The 21290-nt window shown below is 39.5% G+C and overlaps 1 protein-coding gene across 1 annotated transcript in view; it reads right to left on the bottom strand.

Moving 5' to 3' along the window:
* The window catches only part of LOC126236192 (dynein axonemal assembly factor 5), a 96133-nt gene that overhangs the window by 52655 nt on the left and 22188 nt on the right, over positions 1-21290 (bottom strand). Inside the window, exons 6-7 of the mRNA XM_049945295.1 lie at positions 18624-18774; positions 15185-15343 (exon numbers count right to left, since the gene is read on the bottom strand). Coding sequence (XP_049801252.1) covers positions 15185-15343; positions 18624-18774 — 310 coding nt within the window. The remainder of the gene's footprint in view (positions 1-15184; positions 15344-18623; positions 18775-21290) is intronic.

The following is a 21290-nucleotide window of genomic DNA, read 5'->3' as shown; positions in this document are numbered from 1 at the left end:
AGTGTATTCATCTCTTGGTCTCCCTCTACGATTTTTACCCTCCACGCTGCCCTCCAATGCTAAATTTGTGATCCCTTGATGCCTCAGAACATGTCCTACCAACCGATCCCTTCTTCTTGTCAAGTTGTGCCACAAACTCCTCTTCTCCCCAATTCTATTCAATACCTCCTCATTAGTTTCCTGCTAGGGAGCAGCATCTGAAATAAACACGAACACCCTTTCATTTGCAGAACATTCTGGAAATATTTTTCTAATATCCTCATTCACAAATCTGGTGATCGTAGAATGATTTACTTTTTCAAGTTCTTTGTTGGTCACTAAATAGCAAGAAGAAGGCCCTTCTTTTAAAGCACCAACAATGAAACTTACAATGTAACAGCCACAAATGTCTGTAGTTTCAATCACTGAAATCCAGATAATGGTGTCCTTGAGTCCAATGCATATTTCTCACAGAACATACACGTAAATTGTCAGTATGTAATTTTTTGGTACAATGTTGATCCATCTGGTATATTTTGATTTAAGCAAAATTTGTGCATGAAGGTTTTGATAATAGGAATTGTAAGTTTGTGAAGACAAATATTGCTTTCAATGGATGCTTCATATAGATCCCTGTGTAACCGACTTTTTTGGTTACCTTTGGACACATCCCTGCTACTGCAACTAGCTGTTGTCAGAAGTTGTTGTCTTGGTCCTTTCTTCTGCATTCCTGCGATATGAAGACTTGACTCAACAATATAGAACAATTCTGTCATATGTAAATGTCCCAGGATGGTCACCTATCCACGAACCAACATTTCTTTTTTCGGGCGACACGGCACACAACCTGTTACACAATACAGTTTTAAACATGTTCAACTGTGTACAAGTAAATAGGAAGCTAAATAGAAACAATGGACATGGGACTAAAAGTTTATGTAGTTTAATTTAATTGTTGCCGACACGTACGGTATGACAACGGAGGAGATTAACCAGGGTTGCAAGCGCAGGAGAATTAACATGTGGTCAGGTGACTGGGTGTCACTTGTGTCATACGTCTGTACGCGAGTTTTCCACACTCCTAAACATCCTTAGGTCCACTGTTTCTGATGAGATAGTGAAGTGAAAACATGAAGGGACACATACAGCACAAAAGCATACAGGCCGACCTCGTCTGCTGACTGACAGAGACCGCCGACTGTTGAAGAGGGTCATAATGTGTAATAGGCAGACATCTGTCCAGACCATCGCACAGGAATTCCAAACTGCATCAGGATCCACTGCAAGTAGTATGTCAGTTTGACAGTAGGTGAGAAAACTTGGATTTCGTGACCGAGTGGTTGCTCATGGGCCACACATCATGCCAAACGATGTCTCACTTGGTGTAAGAAGCATAAACATTGGACTATTGAACAGTGGAAAAATATTGCATGGAGTGATGAATCACAGTACACAATGTGGCAATCCGATGGCAAGGTGTGGCTATGGCAAATGGCCGGTGAATGTCATCTGCCAGCGTGTGTAGTGCCAACAGTAAAATTCGGAGGTGGTGGTGTTATGGTGTGGCCATGTTTTTCATGGAGGTGGCTTGCACCCCATGTCGTTTTGCGTGGCACTATCACAGCACAGGTCTACATTGATGTTTTAAGCATCTTCTTGCTTCCCACTGTTTAAGAGCAATTCGGGGATGGTGATTACATTTTTCAACATGATCGAGCACCTGTTCATAATGCACGGCCTGTGGTGGAGTGGTAACACAACAATAACATCCCTGTAATGGACTGGCCTGCACAGAGTTCTGACCTAGATCCTATAGAACATCTTTGGGATGTTTTGGAATGCTGACTTCGTGCCACGCCTCACCGACCGACATCGATACCTCTCCTCAGTGCAGCGCTCCACGAAGAATGGGCTGCCATTCCTCAAGAAACCTTCCAGCACCTGATTGAACACATGCCCACAGGATTGGAAGCTGTCATCAAGGCTAAGGGTGGGCCAACACCGTATTGCACGTCTATTACCAATGAAGGGCACCACAAACTTCTAAGTTATTTTCAGCCAGGTATCCGGATACTTTTTATCACATAGTGTATCTGTATGAGATCAGAAATATCTTTGATATTGTAATATTTCATTTGTGTAAGTACCTGCATCAGGGTTTCAGGCTGGATTCCCATTTATGTTCGATGCCAAGGTGTTATTCCAGAACATGGAGAGCCCTGGCAATTCTGTTTGTGTGAAAGGGGGAATTTAAAGTAGACTGTGGCAGCAGTGAGAATTTGGATCGATGGGGGAGGCATGCTTGGCTAATCCGTGCAATTGTGTGAGCTGCCATGCCAAGGTGGCTTAGTGGTTAACGCACCTGCCTAGTAAATACAAGACCTGGGTTCGATTCCTGGACTTAGTACAAATTTTCACTCACCGCTTCAGTCTATATGTATAATACCAGAGAGATAAATATTTGTGTTGATCCATTAGCCTTCCAGAATGATGAGATCACCCACGGAATGCCACAAAAACATTCCCCACACCATAAAGCTCCATCCTCTGACCCGGACCTTCCCAATGATTGTTGCAGGGTGTTTGCTTCCAGATGTTTCTCACTCTACGCGCCAATGACCATATCAAAAGGCCACCTGCCACCAATCAGTAGAAGTCCAGTGGCGGCACTGGCATACACATTCCAGCCATCATCACTGATGAATAGCAGTCAGCATGGGTGCATGAACCTGGTGCCTGCTGGGGAGACCCATATGAAGCAACGTGTGCTGAACAGTTGTTGAGGAGACACTGTTGGTAGCCCCTTGGTTCATCTGGGCAGTCGGTTGCTCCACAGTTGTACATCTATTCGCCCATACACAGGCTTGCCGCTATCTTCATCCATCATCTGTGGCCCATGGTGCACCACAGTTGCCTCAGTGCCTGTTGTGGATAGTGCCACTTTGGCATACAGGGTGTACATTAAGCACGGCAGCACACAAACAGTTTACAAACTAACCCTTCCAGAAATGCATCCACCTGTAGCCTGAAAGGCAATAATGCTGCCCTTTTGGATGTCAGATGAATAGCTCCATTGCCACAGTAAGACACTGACAGCACTGCTTTTCCCACCCCATCCACATGCTTTATATACCCTCCACTGCTAGTGCTGCCACCTGCTGTTTGTCAGTGGTCATTGCACATTAACATCGAATATAGGTGGTGATCACTTGAATGTGACTGGAGGGGTAGCTTGTATGTGTGCATTCAACAGTACGTGCCTAGAAGACTCATGGATGGATCCCCAACATGACATAACTGAGTTTTTTAGAAACTAACTGTCGTTTACATGTCAAATGCTTTCATCAGGCCTAAAAATATACCTGCAATCTGCGTCCTCTGGTCCAGCAGAACAGTAAGATTCATGGAAGAACTGTGTAATTCATTTCAAATTTAGCTTTTCTTCAAGTGAATGGGACTCGTGCACATCCAAACTGCATCTCTGGACAGTGGTCTGAAGGACATTTATTCTAAAAAGAAGTCTCGTGGTTGTAGTCCAAAGCAACTGGACCCCCTCCTATCCATGTGCCACAGTTCACTTATATTGGAGACTAGCTTGTCCTTCCCCTTTGTATTTGTGTGCAATCCATGGCTTTTATGTTCATCATGGTTCATTTCACTTCAGTCTAGCAAATGTACTTAGTTTAACTTTTCACACAGTTATTTAGCTCAGAGTGGAAGTCTTGAATTTCTTTATTTTCAAATGACCACTGTGGCACTGGCACTCCTGTTATGACGATGTTCATATGAAATAGCTTTGGCAATAAGTATTGAAAACATATCACAGGGCTGTCTTGCTTTCATTTTTATACATGCCATTGACATTTCCTATAATCAAATGGTCATCTCTTTTTACATGACTGTCTCAGCTGAAATATTCCCCACCACTGCATTTAAAGCAGCACAAAAACAGAATGGCTTCGAATGTACATTTTCATGAAAGAGAGTGGATAGGCTTTTCCATGACTGCTGGCATGTGGAAGGAGCCATTTGGTGCATTTTGGCATCAGAAATTTCTTTTTTGATTCTTAATCAGAAGTACTTAGACACAGTGCTTGCTTGCTTGCTTGTATTGTTCAGCAAACACCATAGTTTTGCATGGAATTACCTTTAACAACAATGTTGTTTTGGCCTAGTTGATTATTCTCGTCAAATACTTTATATTTCATTTCTAGTTCCTGATATTTCTTCAGAAGTTCTTGATATTTTATATTGATTGTTACTAAACCATCTGTTAGCACATTTTTTTTTTTTTTAGCAAACCTTTTTTTTCTTTCCTTTAGCACTTATGCCAAGTCCAGTCATGTTCATCTTACACGTACCACACCAAATAAAGACTGATGCCCAGCTACCGCCATTTCAACTTCAGTGGTGTTAAGAGAGAGCTCGTTGGAGAGCAAGGAGGTGTCTGTTGTGTTTTCTGATGAAAGCTGGTTCTGCCTCAGTGCTGTGTGTTGGGTAGGAGGCGGCCAGTTGAGGGTGAACAACCAATCTGTTGGCATGATAGACACACTGGCATGACAGACACACTGGCATGACAGACACACTGGACCTACACCTGGCATTATCGTCTGAGTTGCGATTTCATTTGACAGCAGTCGCACTCTCATGATTATCCCAAGCACCCTGATTGCAAAACTGCACGTCAATCTGGTGATTCAACCAGTTGTGCTGCCATTCATTAACAGCAGTCCAGGGGTGTTTTCCAACAGGATAACACTTGCCACATATCGCTGTTGTAACCGAACTGTTCTACAGAGTGTCAACATGTTGCCTTGGTCTGCTCAATCACAAAATCTGTCTCCAATCGAGCACATACAGAACAACATCGGACAACAACTGCAGTGTCATCCACATGCAGTATTAACTGTCCCTGTACTGACCAACTGCAACAAGCATGGAACTCCATCCACAAACTGATGTCTAGAATCCGTACAACGCAATTCATGTTTTTTTGCATTCAACATTTTGGTGATTACACCAATTACTGTACCAGCATTTCACATTTGCAATGGTTTATCTCACATTTATGTAACCTGTGATCTTGGCAACGTTAATCACATAAATGTGTTACTAGACAAATGTATTCACGAAATTTCATTACTCTCCATTAATTATTTTTTGTTGTTGTGATATTTTTTCTGTCAGTCAATTTTGGCTTAATTTTATATATATATAATTATGGTACCAACACTTTCAGTCAACATGCAGGATACATCTTTTCATTCATTTTACATACATCGCTTTTTAAAGAAATTGTGATGACATTACATAAATAAGATCCACTTGGCAACATCTTGCAGAGTTGCCATGAAGCTGTCAAAAATTTGGGAGCATTGTTTGACCCTTGCCTTATGTTCAAAGTTGACTGCATGGACACAAACATTAAAGCATGTGGCCAGAATGAGACCAACTGCAAATTTAATTAAAAGGACACAGTGAGTTGAGAGAGCCATCACTGATTCCCACTAATAGCAAGATACCTGTGTTAGTGATGCTGGCACAGCTCAATGCCTGTTTCAATGAAAACAGTTTCCTCGCGGAAACCCAATGTCGATTTCAAAAAGATCTCAACTCCCCACGAGCTGTTACAGAATGTTTGCACAATGTCTGCACCTACCTATATGAAGAAAAGAATGCCGTGGGCATATTGTTATTCGAAAGGTAGGTTGGTTGATTTGGGGGAAGTGACCAAACAGTGAGGCCATCAATCCCATCAGATTAGGGAAGCACTGGGAAGGAGGTTGGCCATGCCCTTTCAAAGGAACCATCCCAGCATTTGGATGAAATGATTTAGTGAAATTACAGAAAACCTAAATTAGGATGGCCGGACATGAGTTTGAACCATCGTCCTCTAGGGTGTGAGTCCAGCTCTTGCTCAGTCGACGTATTTTTAGATCTTGGTTTAGTACCTACTTCTCTTGCAGCCACTAAGGGCATACAATACTATGCACACATCTCTTGGACTCCTGTCCACATACCTAGAAAGCTATAAACAATACATAAACATAAATTATCAAAACAGGGTGACAAAAGTCAATATTCCATCTATGAGAAACTGTAATGCAGGGTGTGCCACTGGGATCGATACTGGGACTATTTCTTTTTCTCATGTATGTAAATCAGGTGGTGGTGTTTTTATTGTCATTGTTGCCATTATCTTCAGTCCAAAAACTGCTCCATGTACAGATTATATAACACTGGGCACAGGCTACAAATCTGTCTCACTTCCTTCTCAACCATTGCTTCCCTTTCATTCCCCTAGACTCTTACAACTGTTGTCCGGTTTCTATAGAAGTTGTAAATAACATTTGCTCCCTCTATTTTACCACTGCTATCTTCAGAAATTTAAAGCTTTCAAAATGTGGTACTACAGAAGAATGCTGAGGATTAGATGGGTAGATCACATAACTAATGAGGAGGTATTGACTAGAATTGGGGAGAAGAGAAATTTGTGGCACAACTTGATTAGAAGAAGGGATCAGTTGGTAGGACATATTTTGAGGCATCAAGGGATCACCAATTTAGTATTGGAGGGCAGCGTGGAGGGTAAAAATCGTAGAGGGAGACCAAGAGATGAATACACTAAACAGATTCAGAAGGATGTAGGTTGCAGTAGGTACTGGGAGATGAAGAAGATTGCACAGGATAGAGTAGCATGGAGAGCTGCTTCAAACCAGTCTCTGGACTGAAGACCACAACAACAACATTCTAGTTAACATTGTCAGAAGCCTTCCCAAATCTACAAATACTATATATTTGTCCTTCCTTAACCTATCTTCTAAAATACGTCATAAGGCCAGTATTGCCTCGCGTGTTCTAACATTTCTCTGAAACCCAAACTGACCGTCCCTGAGGTAAGCTTCTACTGGTTTTTCATTCTTCTGTAAATAACTTGTGTAAGTATTTTGTAAGTATGAATTATTAAACGATAATTTATACCTGTCAGCACCTGATTTCTTGCAATTGGAATTGTTATATTGTTCCTGAAGTAAGAGGGTATTTCCCCTGTCTCATATATTTTGCACACTACATGCAATTATTTAGTCACTGCTGGCTCAGCCATAGATACCAGCAGTTCTGAGGGAATGTCATCTACTTCAGGGTCCTTGTTTCATCTTAAGTCTTTCTGTGCTCTGTCCAATTCTTCTCACCATATATCTCCCATCTTATCTTCATCTACTTCCTCTTCTCTTACTACAATACCGCCTTCCATTAAATTTCTCTTCTATAGCCCCTCTCAATATTGCTTCCACCTTTCAGCTTTCCTTTTTTGCTTAGTATTGTTTACCATGTAAGCTCTTGATATTCATAAAGCTGCTTCTCTTTTCTCCAATGGCCTCTTTAACCTGCCTGTAGCCAAAATCTATCTTTCCCATAGTTATATATGTTTCTCAAGACTTACATTTGTCCTCTAGCCAATCTTGCTTAGCTATTCTGGACTTCCTGTCAATCTTTTTTTTTAGACATTTGTATTCCCTTTCCCCTGATTCATTTGCTGCATTTTTATATTTTCTCCTTTCAGCAGTTCAATTCAAATCCTAAGCCTTGTCTCTGGGAGAAGAGGGGGAAGGGAGGGAAGACAGGAAGGAGGATGGACACACACACACACACACACACACACACACGCACACACACACACACAGAGAGAGAGAGAGAGAGAGAGAGAGAGAGAGAGAGAGAGAGTCACAACACTTATGTAAACGCATAAGAGAAAAGACATGAAATGAACATCTAGTTACAACGATGTGTCAATGTTTCATAAACGAAGTGACAGTGCGACCTCTTACCTATGACCAGATGAGAGGAAATGCAGAATTCGACTGAAAAAACAAGTAACTGTAAGTAATAAATTATTAATGTAACAATTGTGATGTAAACTGTTTTCATCTACAAGTACCACTTATAAAAACTATAATGTATTATCCCATATTAAATTCACCTTCGATACCTTAATTTAAAATGTAAAGTGCATCTGGAATACAAATGAACATAGACTTCAGCAAGGGAAAGGAGTTTTCCTTTATAAAACTAATATTTGTAATGATGTTTGTTGTGGATAATGACCACGCAAACAAAGACCTCTAACTTTTCACTTGCAACGGAGGATGCAAATAAAGAATGAGAAGAGGAAGGATGTATGTATATACAGTATAATCTGTTATGACTATTGATGAGGTAATCTCCAGTGGAAATCTTTTACTGGTGCTGATGTACGGTGACTGGATTTCCTAACTGCAGCATGAACTACAGCCATACATATTTTACTGGTAAAAGGGCACCTGAAGGGCCAAAAGTCTACAGGTATTACAAAAGAAGAATACATATTTCTGATTTGTTTTTTTCACTAACCTGTGCAGCAGGATTACAATCTCTTGCAAGAGCCAATGTCTTTAGTGGACAGAAACCTGACATGTTTTATCTGGTATTGAGTTCCAAAATAAACCACACGGAGCAAAAGCTTGCATTGATACCTGTTCCAGAATGAAGACACTTGACCACAGTAACATGATAGCACTAAAGCAAAGGCTACCAATATAAACTGTCCACTATGAAAAATTTTTGGTACAGTGTGTGTGTGTGTGTGTGAGAGAGAGAGAGAGAGAGAGAGAGAGTGTAGCTGGGGGATGGAGATGCTGCTGTGGAGGGAGGTGCTGCCACCCTTGCTAGAGTCTGCAAAGTATAGCCAAATATTTGCGGTAATAGGAAAATGGGTGAGGGGAAAAAGAAAATGGGCAAAAGTGAAATATAACCATGTGTTACAGAAATAACGAAAAGAGGTGTTTTTCATTTTGTTATTCAAAACTAATGGAAATTTTACAAACAGTGGGGGTGGGGTTTGTTTGGCAGTGATAAGTCATTCCACAGAAGAAACTCATTGCTCTCCAATTCAGTAAGTTAATAAATTAAAATAATGTACGGGAGAAATAATCATGTGGAATGATATAGACATATATGTGAAATTTTACTACAGTAAGTTCGGTGAAACCAGTGTCGTGATCCAAGTGGTAGATCACAAGATATTTCAATTTTAATTAAGCACTGAAATTAGACTTCTTGGGACCATGTGAAGGCCAGTAACTACCATTGTTGTGTTGGTAGGGCTGCAGTGCAGCCAAGGACATCATGTCATCGTGGCAGACTTGAGACCATGTTTACGGAAAGTTTCAGGTGGCTGGTGTAAATACATGAAAAGGCACAAACTAAAAGTACGGGGGCAATTTCCGAGGGCAGACACTCCTTGGAAACCAGCAAAAGGTTGAGTCCATGGAATGGACGGCTGCAGAAAAAAAAAGCAGCTCACTAGAAAAACCCATTTTATAAGAATGGGAATGAAGTGAGAATTATTTCCTGTAGTGTTCCTACAGTTTCCACTGGAGGAACCAATGTAAGACATTACAATTTTGACAGAAAAATAATTGACAAGTGGCTTGTCTGACATCACAGCACAGTCAAGTTATAAGTAGGATCGACAGACCACTGTGTGGGGGACAAAGCGTCGGGAATTGACTGAGGCATTTATGAGAATATTAGCAACTGTTACCATTAGCAAAATTCGTGTAAATCTAACATACGTTTTTCTAACAGGATGTAATTTTCGTTTTGTAATGGTTAACCATTGTGTGTGATGCTTTTGTGACAAAACCATTCTGAATATTATTGATAAAAGTTATTATCAATTTCATTTACAAATATGTAGTTGCAGTTCAGATTAATTGGTATGACGTAAGAATATATACACTGACGTGACAAGAGTCACGGGATAGCAATACGCAGTCATATACAGAGGGCGGCAGTTTTGCGTGTGGAAGGTATAAATATGGAGTACATTGGCAGAACTGTCATTTGTACTCAGATTATTCGTGTGAAACGGTTTCAGACATGTTTATGGTCGCAAGATGAGAATAACACAGTTTGAACGCAGAATGGTTGTTGCAGCTAGACGCATGGGAAATTTCATTTCAGATATCATTAGGGAATTCAATATTCGAGAGCTAGTGTCAAGAGTGTCCCGAGAATACCACATTTCAGGCATTACCTCTCACCAAGGACAACGCAGTGGCTGATGGCTTTACTTGACGACTGAGAGCAGTGGCGTTTGCATAGAGTTGTCAGTGCTCACAGACAAGCAAAACTGTGAAGTAGTCGAGGAAATCGATATGGACATATGATGAATGTATCTGTTAGGACAGCGTGGCAAAATCTGGCGTTAATGGGCTATGGAAGCAGATATTAGATGGCAGTCCACCTTAGTTACATTATATGCTTTATATTCGTCATTTTAGGTTAAATACATTTCAATGTATACAGTCACTTAGGAGGTGATTTTAACTTATGTTTCGAAGTATAATTTTCTGGTGGCAATATCTACAGAGTTGGATAGAGTAATTTAACTGAACACAGCTCATGATGTTTCATACATCATCATCCAACCGTCAGTATGTGGGATGAAGTTAATTATTCAGTTGTCTACTGGCCTGTGGGCTAGGGATGATATGGAGGCTGGTCGGTACTGTTGGGCCTCCAAGGTCTGTTCAGACAGAGTTTAGTTTAGTTTGGTTCTGGCCAGTGTTGCTATAGATCGTTGATGGTGAATGTTTGGGTGAGACTGGACAGGTGAGCGTAGTTTGTGTCCTGGAGAAATTGTGTGTCTTACAGCTGGCAGATTCCAAAAGTATATTTGCCGTTTAAGTCCTGTGTGGAAGGGCAGTAAAATGATGATAATCTTTTGTGTAAGTAGATAAAATTTGGCAGGGCAGAAATGTTTTGTCAATTGGAATTAGTTTCAGTCTCACAAGCTCCCTGAATTCTGATAAATGTTATCATCTACTTTCATAAATGCTGTAAATTCTGTATGCCACCTTAACTGGAGGACAAAGGAGTTTGATGATATAGATGACTTTACCAGATTAGTTTGTACTTTCTGTAATGGTGTACCAACCCCTTTCTGAATGTCTTCATAGTTGTGCAAGATTCATTTAGGTGCACAGATGAGAACACAGCGTAACCACAACTACATCATAGGTGAGGAAAGTTATGTTTATCAGGTCAAAAATGTGTCATCAGACTTCAGGGATGCAATAACTGAAGACAGGTCTGTGTCAAAATTAACTCCTGCAACCCTATTAGTTTGCCATTTACTGACACAAGCAGGTCATTCTATATTACATAGCAGAACTGAGAATTTGGTTGGTATTTTCTCTTGGTGAACTTAAAGTGCAGAAACAAATTATCTGGGAAGGTTTGTGCAAGGCAAGTTTTAATTTTTTAAACTTAAAACTGATAAGACACATTCATTAAATAACCAAGAGGAGGTCAACTATATTTCAAAATGTCATTAAAATGTCTGAGTCACAACAAAAAGACTGTTACAAAATGAACTTTTGGCAAAAAACTTTGTTGAAAAACCAACACACACACACACACACACACACACACACACACACACACACTACACCTTTAACATACTCTCTATATTCCTTATTCACATACATCCACATATTCTCGCTATCACTCAAATGGTAAAAGACTGACTATTGTACAACATTCTAAAAAATTTTTAACACAGATTATAAAAAAAGATGACAGAGGTGTGTGGCTCCCTGAATACTTTCAAAATACATGAATGAGTCAGCCACCATTATGACATTAAAAACTTCTCCCTAGCATTTTAGAGAGCAAGTCAGACATTTCAAATATCCTTTAAATTTGTACCATATTTGTCTCATTGTCAACAGCAATAAAGAGCAGATGAGTCCATAAATTGAGGGCTGTTTTCACAATATTTACAAAAAACATAATTTCCAGAAACACATTTGGTGAATTACTTCAACAGTACTTCAAAGAGCACTTCAAAAATGTAAAAGAACCAGTCAAATCCTCAGTTCCGCACCATAATATTGAACAACCTGCTTGTGATGGTAAGTGGCAATATAACAAGGGTGCGGTACTTAATTTTGATGCAGTCCTACCAGACTAGTGGATACAATTGGATGTGATTGTGCATACAACCACAGCTCGTGATGCACACAGCATGTGAATGCCCACCACATGATCCAGACTGGTTCAGAGTGTAGTGCAGCTTGGTCAGTGTGAGTGCAGCAGTGCAAAGAGGATGATGGTACTCACAGTGGAGCAGCGGGTGTTCACTGTGGAAAGTTATGTGACTACAGAGTCGTGGAAATGGTGTGGTCTGTTGTGGTGTCAAAGAAAAAGTGTCGTGCAACACTTAGACCATAAATGGCGTAAGACAAGGTCTGTTTTGAACAAGTCAAAAAACCAGTCTGAAATTTGCTTGCACACCAGAAAATGTGGCTGCATTTCACCAGAAAATGCTCCAGAGATCTACCAAATCAACCTAATGCCTATCACAAGAGACTGGCATATCACATCGATCGTGAGGACAAATACTCCACCTGGAACTGCATATCCATCCCTACAGAGTGCCTGTTGTCCTTGCATTAAAACCAGTAGATGCTCCTCAGTGCCTCCAATTTCGTGAGTGGTTTTTTAACTGAGATAACAATGAATGGCTTGGACATATTTATATCTGATTAAGCCTGGTTTCACCTGAGTGGTTACATCAACTCAAAAAAATCACAGGTTCTGGGCAACAGAGAATCTGCATAGCTTCCACAAAACACTGTTGCATGATCAGAATATTGGGGATTGGTGTGCAGTGTCTGTATGCCACATTATTGGATGTGTTAAATTTGGCATGTTACATTGCCAACATTTTGAAACTATTTGTGGCAGCATTAACAGAGAAGGAAAAGACTTGCAGTTACTTCCAACAGGATGGAGCAACTGCTCAAACAGTTGGCTGTACCTTGGAGCACATTCACACAATTTTCATGATTAACAGAGTCGTTAGCAGAGGTCAATCTGGTTATGGCCCTAGCTGGACACCCAGGTCACCTTATCTATCAGTGTGTGACTACTTTGTGTGGGGAGCCCTCAAGTCTAAGGCATACTGCAACAACCCTCATAGTAGTCAAGAACTACAGCAGAACATTTTTGATGAGACTGTAGCAGTTCCAACACTTCAGCTTTGATCCACCTTCAGCAACTTGCTGACCATGGCCCAAAAGTGTCAGGAGATGAATGGTGGTCACTTTCAACTTCTGCTATAGTCAGGATAGAATTGTATTTTCTTTCCTGTGCTGTGTTTCTTTGTAACCTGGAACTCTGTTCTCTGGGCCACTTTTAGTTGCCCCACACTGTACTTTCAAAGATAGCTTCACTTGTTTCTTTATATCAGTTAATCTATGTTATAAAACTACTTCGCCTGATTTCTTAAATGGTGACTAATGTGGTATATATCTTCTTTGGAGGCATTAAAAACTGTAGCCATTTAAGTCAACAAACTATGCTTCACACGTCGGTTCCCATAGTGTAGTAACTGTACATTCCACAATGCTGCCATTTCTTGTACAAGCTAATTAAATTCACAACTTCATCCTGAGTCCACTTCCTGTCAGCTATCTCCATCACTTTTTTTGCCTACACGTCGCTAACAATCACTTCACAGTGCATATCCATCATGACAGCAGTTTCAACTATCTTGACAATGCCGCTACATGTTTATAGGGCAGTTAGTTGGAGTGTCTATGAAGCGCAATGGCTAACATGCCAGTCTCTTGCTCATATTAATGAAGGATTGAGTCTCCTTGGCGACAATTTTTTTGTTTATTGGTTCTACATAATTTGTCCATGTTGTTTTCATAAATTCTTTGCTGTGTTGGAAATCTACAACTTTCAAAATAGGTTAACTGCTTGTGCTGTTCATGTAGGAGGTAAAATGGGTGATATATTCACTCGGAAACATGCCATGGGCACAAATTATGGCTCAAAATATGCAATTTCACGAGTGCTTTCATTTATCGTGAGCGCGAGAATGGCAAAATATGAGTATATTGTCAACAAACGGTAGCATAAAAATTATGAAATACAGCACAAATCCTGGATGCAACTGGTTGTTGAGCACTCACCTAGTATTACTCTCAGCCTTCCCAACAATGCTGGTACAGTTTTTCTTGTCTGGGAGCTATGGCAAACAGCTCTCAACACATGGAGGTGCCACCTACACAAGAAGTCTAAACTCACAGAGTGCAACTACCCGAGATCTAGACCCACTCTCTAACACTACTGGTGAGCTGAAACTCGGCACTGTTTACACAACAAGTTTTGCTCACAAAAGAAGTCCACTAAAGAGACAGCTTACACTACACTCGTTCGTCCTCTGTTAGAATATTGCTGCGCGATGTGGGATCCTTACCAGGTGGGACTGACGGAGGACATCGAAAGGATGCAAAAAAGGGCAGCTCGTTTTGTATTATCACGTAGTAGGGGAGAGAGTGTGGCAGATATGATACGCGAATTGGGATGGAAGTCATTACAGCAAAGACGTTTTTCGTCGCGGCGAGATCTATTTACGAAATTTCAGTCACCGACTTTCTCTTCCGAATGCGAAAATATTTTGTTGAGCCCAACCTACATAGGTAGGAATGATCATCAAAATAAAATAAGAGAAATCAGAGCTCGAACAGAAAGGTTTAGGTGTTCGTTTTTCCCGCGCGCTGTTCGGGAGTGGAATGGTAGAGAGATAGTATGATTGTGGTTCGACGAACCCTCTGCCAAGCACTTAAATGTGAATTGCAGAGTAGTCATGTAGATGTAGATGTAGAATGAAAAACACCCTTGTGTATACCTAGCTTAATGAAGTACTTTCTGGTCTACGCACAACTTGGAGGTGTTTTCATGAGACATATAAGCATAAGTGATGTGTATGTCTGTTTTACTGAGAAAGATGCATGGTACAAAGTGCATGGAATATGTGAAAATGTTATACATTCAATAAGCTGTACCCTCTACCACACTGAATCACATGTTAATGCTATATCTGAAAAAAAAAAAATTTAATTATTGGTAACTTATGTAATCAGTATAACAGTCTTATGAAACAGTAATGATGTTTTAAAAATAATTTAGTTTTGTGACCAAAACACAATTGAACCTCTTTGTTTTTACCCACCCCTCAGAAGATAAATACCCCCAGGTCGGGAATCACTGATGCACATGTTTATTGCATACAGTATGATGAAACAGTATCAAAAATATGCTGTTTTAATGGTGATGATAAAATTTCAGATTCAAAATTCTTTACCTGAGTGTCTCAATATGGCTTCAAAGATGAATCGCTCTGAACTGCATACAGACCATGATTCTGCTGTTCTCTGCAGATCTTCTAACACTGACAATGCATATTTCTCAAATAGCCCCTCTAAATCACATTTCTCATTATTGCCCAGCAGCTTCAGCACACCTAGATGAGAAACAATGACCATTTTGTACCATTTTTAACCAGAACATCTCTAAATTTTGGTCACTGTATGACTTTGAGAAAGAATACACACAGGAGAAAACTTTGATTTGATAAATTCTGAAAGTAAAATACACATTTCAAGAAAGAAGCACATAGGATATTGATGGGGACAATGTATTTTATCAATAAAAAAGTGATATTGGTACACAGAGAAGTCAAGATTTTACAACAAGAAAACAGAAACATGAAAGCTGTATGAAAACAATAAGTGAAATACAGGGTGTCCAAAAAGTCTTTCCCTGATTACATAAATTGATAACTCAGGCTAGAAGTAAGATACAAATATGAAACTGGTGTCTAATTGTTTACAAACTATCAAAGTTTTTTCCATACATAAGTAAACTTCCACTTCCATTGTTGCCCAATGACAGTACACGTCAATATGACTTTGCAGTCGAAATGCTATCACGTATTGAGGATGATGATGGTTATCTCAGACGAATTGCCTTTTCCGATGAAGCGACCTTTTTTGTCAGTGGAGTAGTGAATCGCCATAATGTGCGCATTTGGGCTTCACAACCCCCTGGCGAGCTCATGGAGTGCACCAGAGGCAGTCCAAAGGTAAATGTTTGGTGCGCGCTATTGCGCGATCGAATTATCGGGCAATTCTTCTTCGCTTAGGCTACCATCACATCTGCAATGTGTCTGGACATGTTTCAACTGTATGCTGTTCCTCAGCTGCTTCAGTATCACCCGGATGTCTTGCTTCAGCAAGACGGTGCACCGCCTCACTGGGGTTTGGACGTCCGTGCCTATCTCGATATGACCTTTCCTGGGCAATGGATTGGTCGTGATGGGCCAACGGTTTGGCCTCCACGCTCTCCTGACATAACCCCATTAGACTTCTTTTTATGGACGAGGTCTACCGAACACGTGTACCAGATCTTGAAACCCTGCGGCAACGGATAACCACAGTCATTGAATCGATCCCTCCAGTGATGGTGGCTAATGTGTGGACAGAAATTGAAATTCGCCTAGATGTGCTACGTGCTACCAAGCGTACTCATGTGGAAGTTTACTGATGTGTGAAAAACACTTTGATAGTTTGTAAACAATTAGACACCAGTTTCATATTTGTATCTTACTTCTAGCCTGAGTTGTCAATTTATGTAATCAGGGAAAGACTTTTCAGATGGGTGTACTTAATGTTAAATAAACAAAGGTATCAGAGACAATTAATCATCCATGTTACAGGTATTATGACAAGCTGTTAATAAAACATAAAGTTCAGTGTGACTAGATTCTGAATTCTCTGTTTTGTGAATAGTGTAGATGTATGGAGAATAGAGGGGGAGAGAGGTGGGGAAGTGGAAATTTTTTTTAAAGTATGAACTGATAAAATACTAGAAAGAAAAATGAGTACCAAAATAAACAGAGGTACTTCTCAAGGAATTAAGAAATCTATTTTTGATTATTATACAATTTTTCTCCTTCTTTATCTCACATTTTCACCCCTCTCTCATTCTAGTTTTTCGGCAGTTTCTTCTATTTTTAGTGACATATCATGTGAACAACAGCCATCTACTATGAAGACAGAATTCTACCTAGCATGTTGTTTAAATCTAACAGTTGATACTGACAATACTAACTTGAGCAGCAAGCTCTGCAACTTGCAGAAAAAACTTGGCCTTGTCCACTGTTTGAGTGTGGTCATTCATACAGACGACAGGTTGCTCATGAGCATAATGCAGTGCAAGATACAGGAAGTAAAAGAAGATATGTGCTAGCTCCTCCATATAATGTTCCAATTTCTTTTTCTTCGCAGACTAAGCATTATTTATCCTATTTCCCAGTCATTACTTCCAATTTTCTTCTTCTTCTTCTTCTTCTTCTTCTTCCTCCTCCTCCCTTTGTTTCTCTATTTTGCCGAACAGCTCTGCTAACAACTACATCTAATGACTTATTATGAAGAGGATAGTTACTACTCACCACGTAACGCAGATGCTGAGTCACAGATACACACAACAAGCCCATCTGCGACTCAGCATCTCCGCTATTTGGTGAGTAGCAATTATCCCTTTTATAATTTTGTTACATCTACTGGCTTGATATCTGTCTGCCTCATGGAAGCATTTTTCTTCCTATCCCTCCAAATGCTCAATTGTTCCTATTGTACCTTGAAGAATAGTTGCCTATCCCGTATAAATTCTGTGCATGGAAAAATTCACATTGTCCCTAATAGTCTCCCATTTCTCCAAAGAAACTTTCATCTCCAAAACTGTAAGAAAGCCACTCTGTTCAGATTAAAAGCAGCTGATAACTACAATTGAAGTTACACAAAATGATCACAATACAATGAAAAATATGAGATATACTTTATGATAAACACACAGATATCATACATATACTCTAATTTGCAAAGCCAATGGCCATGGAACAGAAAGTGGCACAAATCTCTCTCCAGTGCTCTCAGAACAACAATTAGAATATAGTATACAACATAACTGTTCACAATGGGCTGAGGCAACATATGGCTTACATAAATAGGAAGAAGAAAATGGAGTAGGGGAAGGTTGAACGGATAAGACGAAAAAGCTACTGGGTAAAGAAAAGAAATAAGTAAATAACAAAATTTAAAAAAAACTGCAAATATTCTTTAAAATGAAACGTTAATGAGGGAGCCAAAAGTATGTAGATGAAAGGAAACACAACTTTTGGACTTTCATGGATACAATCCCTTTTGTAAGGAATGAGAGGAGAGGTACACTACATGCAGTAGACTTAAAAAGTGTGTAGCTGTCACTTTATATTCAGCTCATGGGGTGTTGTCTCAGCATGTTAGGCCTGGGTTTTCATGTAAACAGTGTATGTCTAAGAAAGCAAGTGAGTATAGAATGGTAGGAGCCAGGTGGGGGTGGAGGTGGAGATGGTTTCTCCAGTCCCATAGACCACTGCTTTCTTTGAACCACTATATCCAATGGCAATCTTGTGTTTTTCTTATCAAAGATAGCACCAACACTAGATTTCACTCTAATAAAGACTCATTCATCTTTAGCCATAATAATTTCATTTAACAAATATAAAAATATTCCCTGTTGAATCACAGTTAGTTCAATTCTTCACATTCTGCCTTATCTCTATTATCCTATAAACATTTTTACCTTGATACTTGTTACACACTGTATTTTGTTTGGAATACCACAACTCATTATTAATCTGTTTACAATATTGTTTCAATGTGACTTAACAACCTTACATATAAAAATGTTAAAAACATTACCTACAGCATCATCTGCAATTTTCTGCTCATTTGTCAGTCCAAGAGCTGAAATAATAACAAAGAAGAGATGTTGGTGTGCAGTGGAAATGCTCTCTGCATCTATACTGATAAGGGCTGTACAACAACGTAGCAGCTGTTCCTGGTATGCAGCCTGAAACATCACAAGCCATTCAGGAAAGTACTTACATAATTTAATAATGGAAGACCAAACAAATAAGTTGGATTATGAAGGACAGACTAACAATTAGTAAACTAACACTCACTTGTACATCTATAACATAAAAGTATTTTAACTTGGGGAGAACACTGAAAGAATACCAATCGGTTTATCAACATGGATGATTCCAAATGCATTCGTGTGTATCATGAGAAGAATTAGACTCCTGTTTTACCTCACTAAAGGTCACTAAAAACGTCTTTTCCAATCATATACAATGTATGTTGTTTAGAATAGCTACAAAAAATGTTCAAATGTGTGTGAGATCTTATGGGACTTAACTGCTAAGGTCATCAGTCCCTAAGCTTACACACTACTTAACCTAAATTATCCTAAGGACAAACACATACACCCATGCCCGAGGGAGGACTCGAACCTCCGCCGGGACCAGCCGCGCAGTCCATGGCTGCAGCGCCTGAGACCGCTCGGCTAATCCCGCGCGGCAGAATAGCTACATATTGCCTGCAAAATCAGGATTACTAACTAAATGTACATTTTCTAAAGTAGTTTTCATTACCACAATGCCTATTAGTAAAAAAGATCATCTCAGATCTCCATTGTTTTAACCATACCTGTATGTCCTCAATAGCAAAGCAGAAAACAACAATTTTGCTTTTAATTCTGGCAATAGTTACTTTATACAGATATTTAAATGTCAGAATATAAAAAGCATTATACAGACACAAAGCATAGGATATGAGCATTATAGCGATCATTTACTCATCTCTACATTTAAAACAGGCTCTGAACAAAAAGCAAGCGATATAGAGCCAGGAACACACTGAGTTTGTAACAAGTTTCCAACTAAGAAAAATCGAAAGTTTCTGGCTATTACTGGATGACTAGTGTTTGCATGATATGTGGGTACAGATAGAAGGGAATAATGTGTCTCGTCAGATACAACAAAACACCGATGTAGAGCTCGAACTTGTGTTTATATTTTGAGTTCTGAATTTGTCTAAGGCACTGTGCCTGTTTTGTAAACAGTGGGATAATGAAGGGGATGAGACAGTAATCGTAGAACTGACAATGTTATATGTGTCAGTGGAGCATTTATCGAAAATCATATGTAAGGATTATTAAAACATACTGACACAAACTAGGCAGCTAACTGGCATGACAACACAGTGTGGAAAGCAAGATTGGCACCAAGTCAATGGACAAAAACACTGTAATTGTAGCAGCATCATATCCGGTAGATTTGCTTGGGGGCCTAACAAAACTAATGACTTATGGTTCATGAGCAGGTGGAATTTTATTCTGAATAAGGAAACATGATTTTTTGATACTGTAAATATTGTCCAGTGCCTGCTTTGCTTTGTGGTTGAAGTTTACTTGTGCCACTGTTACTGTTTTAGAAGTGTATGCAATCAATTGTTCTGTGCCACTGGAAGACTTATGCGACAGAACAATCCCAACCCCGAATTGAGAGGCATCTGTTGCCAGGATGAAATGTGTTCCTGGTTTGTGAGACCATGCAGGAAGCAGAATTCAATCACTATTTTAGCTTTCAGTACACTGCCGGTCTAGAGGCAAACAACTGAAATTTGATTCCCTTTACATGAAGGTGATTTAGAGAGTGTGATAACTGTGCAACATTCAGTATAAATTTGCCATAGAAATTTATGTTGTCTAAGAATGACTGGAACTCCTTCAAATTTTTTGGCATACGGGGAATATCAATCATCGTTATGCAGTGTGTGGTTTGCATTCCCATTCACTAAGTCTATTAAACAGATGTTTCTAGTTGTTTAGTTATTGTTCTCTGGTAGACAAAGTGAGTGTAACGTCATCTAAATAATTCACAGCTTGCGGTAACCCTCTGTATAAGCCGCTATAAGAATTTTTTAAATATTGGGTGAGAACTTGCAACACTAAAATGTAAGCTATTGTACTGATATAACCTGAGAATCACAGCGGTTACCACACAACACTTTGATTCTGCACCTAATGGTAATAGCAGGTAAGTGCCAGATAAAACTATTTCACAAGTGGATCTTATGGAGTAGATCTTGTCAATTTTCTTCATACTTCCAAGATTTGTAGGTCAGTGTCCAGATATCAATTTCTTAGAGCATTATGATTCAGTTCCCAAAAGAACTAAAAAAAAATTGCCTTTGAATGATGGAAGATTTCTGAGCATTGTTAAGTATAAAACAATTGTAGTTTATTAATGAATTTATTGGTAGTTCAGTACATAGCATAATCGAATTGTAATCACAGTTTCTTGGTAAAAGCATACTTTATTTTAATTTTTTAAATTCCAAATTTATTAAAAAATGAAATCTTAACCAAAAAATAGAAACTCCAGCTAGGAATATTGATAATGTAGGAAAAGATAGATTGCTACTTACTGTAAACGAGATACGTTAAGCTGCAGACAGGCACAATTAACACACACAAAGCTTTCGGCCACAGCATTCATCAGCAAAAGAGAAGCACACACCTTT

The sequence above is a fragment of the Schistocerca nitens genome, chromosome 2 (genome assembly GCF_023898315.1).
Source record: "Schistocerca nitens isolate TAMUIC-IGC-003100 chromosome 2, iqSchNite1.1, whole genome shotgun sequence".
NCBI classification, from domain to species: domain Eukaryota; kingdom Metazoa; phylum Arthropoda; class Insecta; order Orthoptera; family Acrididae; genus Schistocerca; species Schistocerca nitens.
Note: the sequence above shows the minus strand (reverse complement) of the source record. Positions and strands in the feature narration are given on the sequence as shown.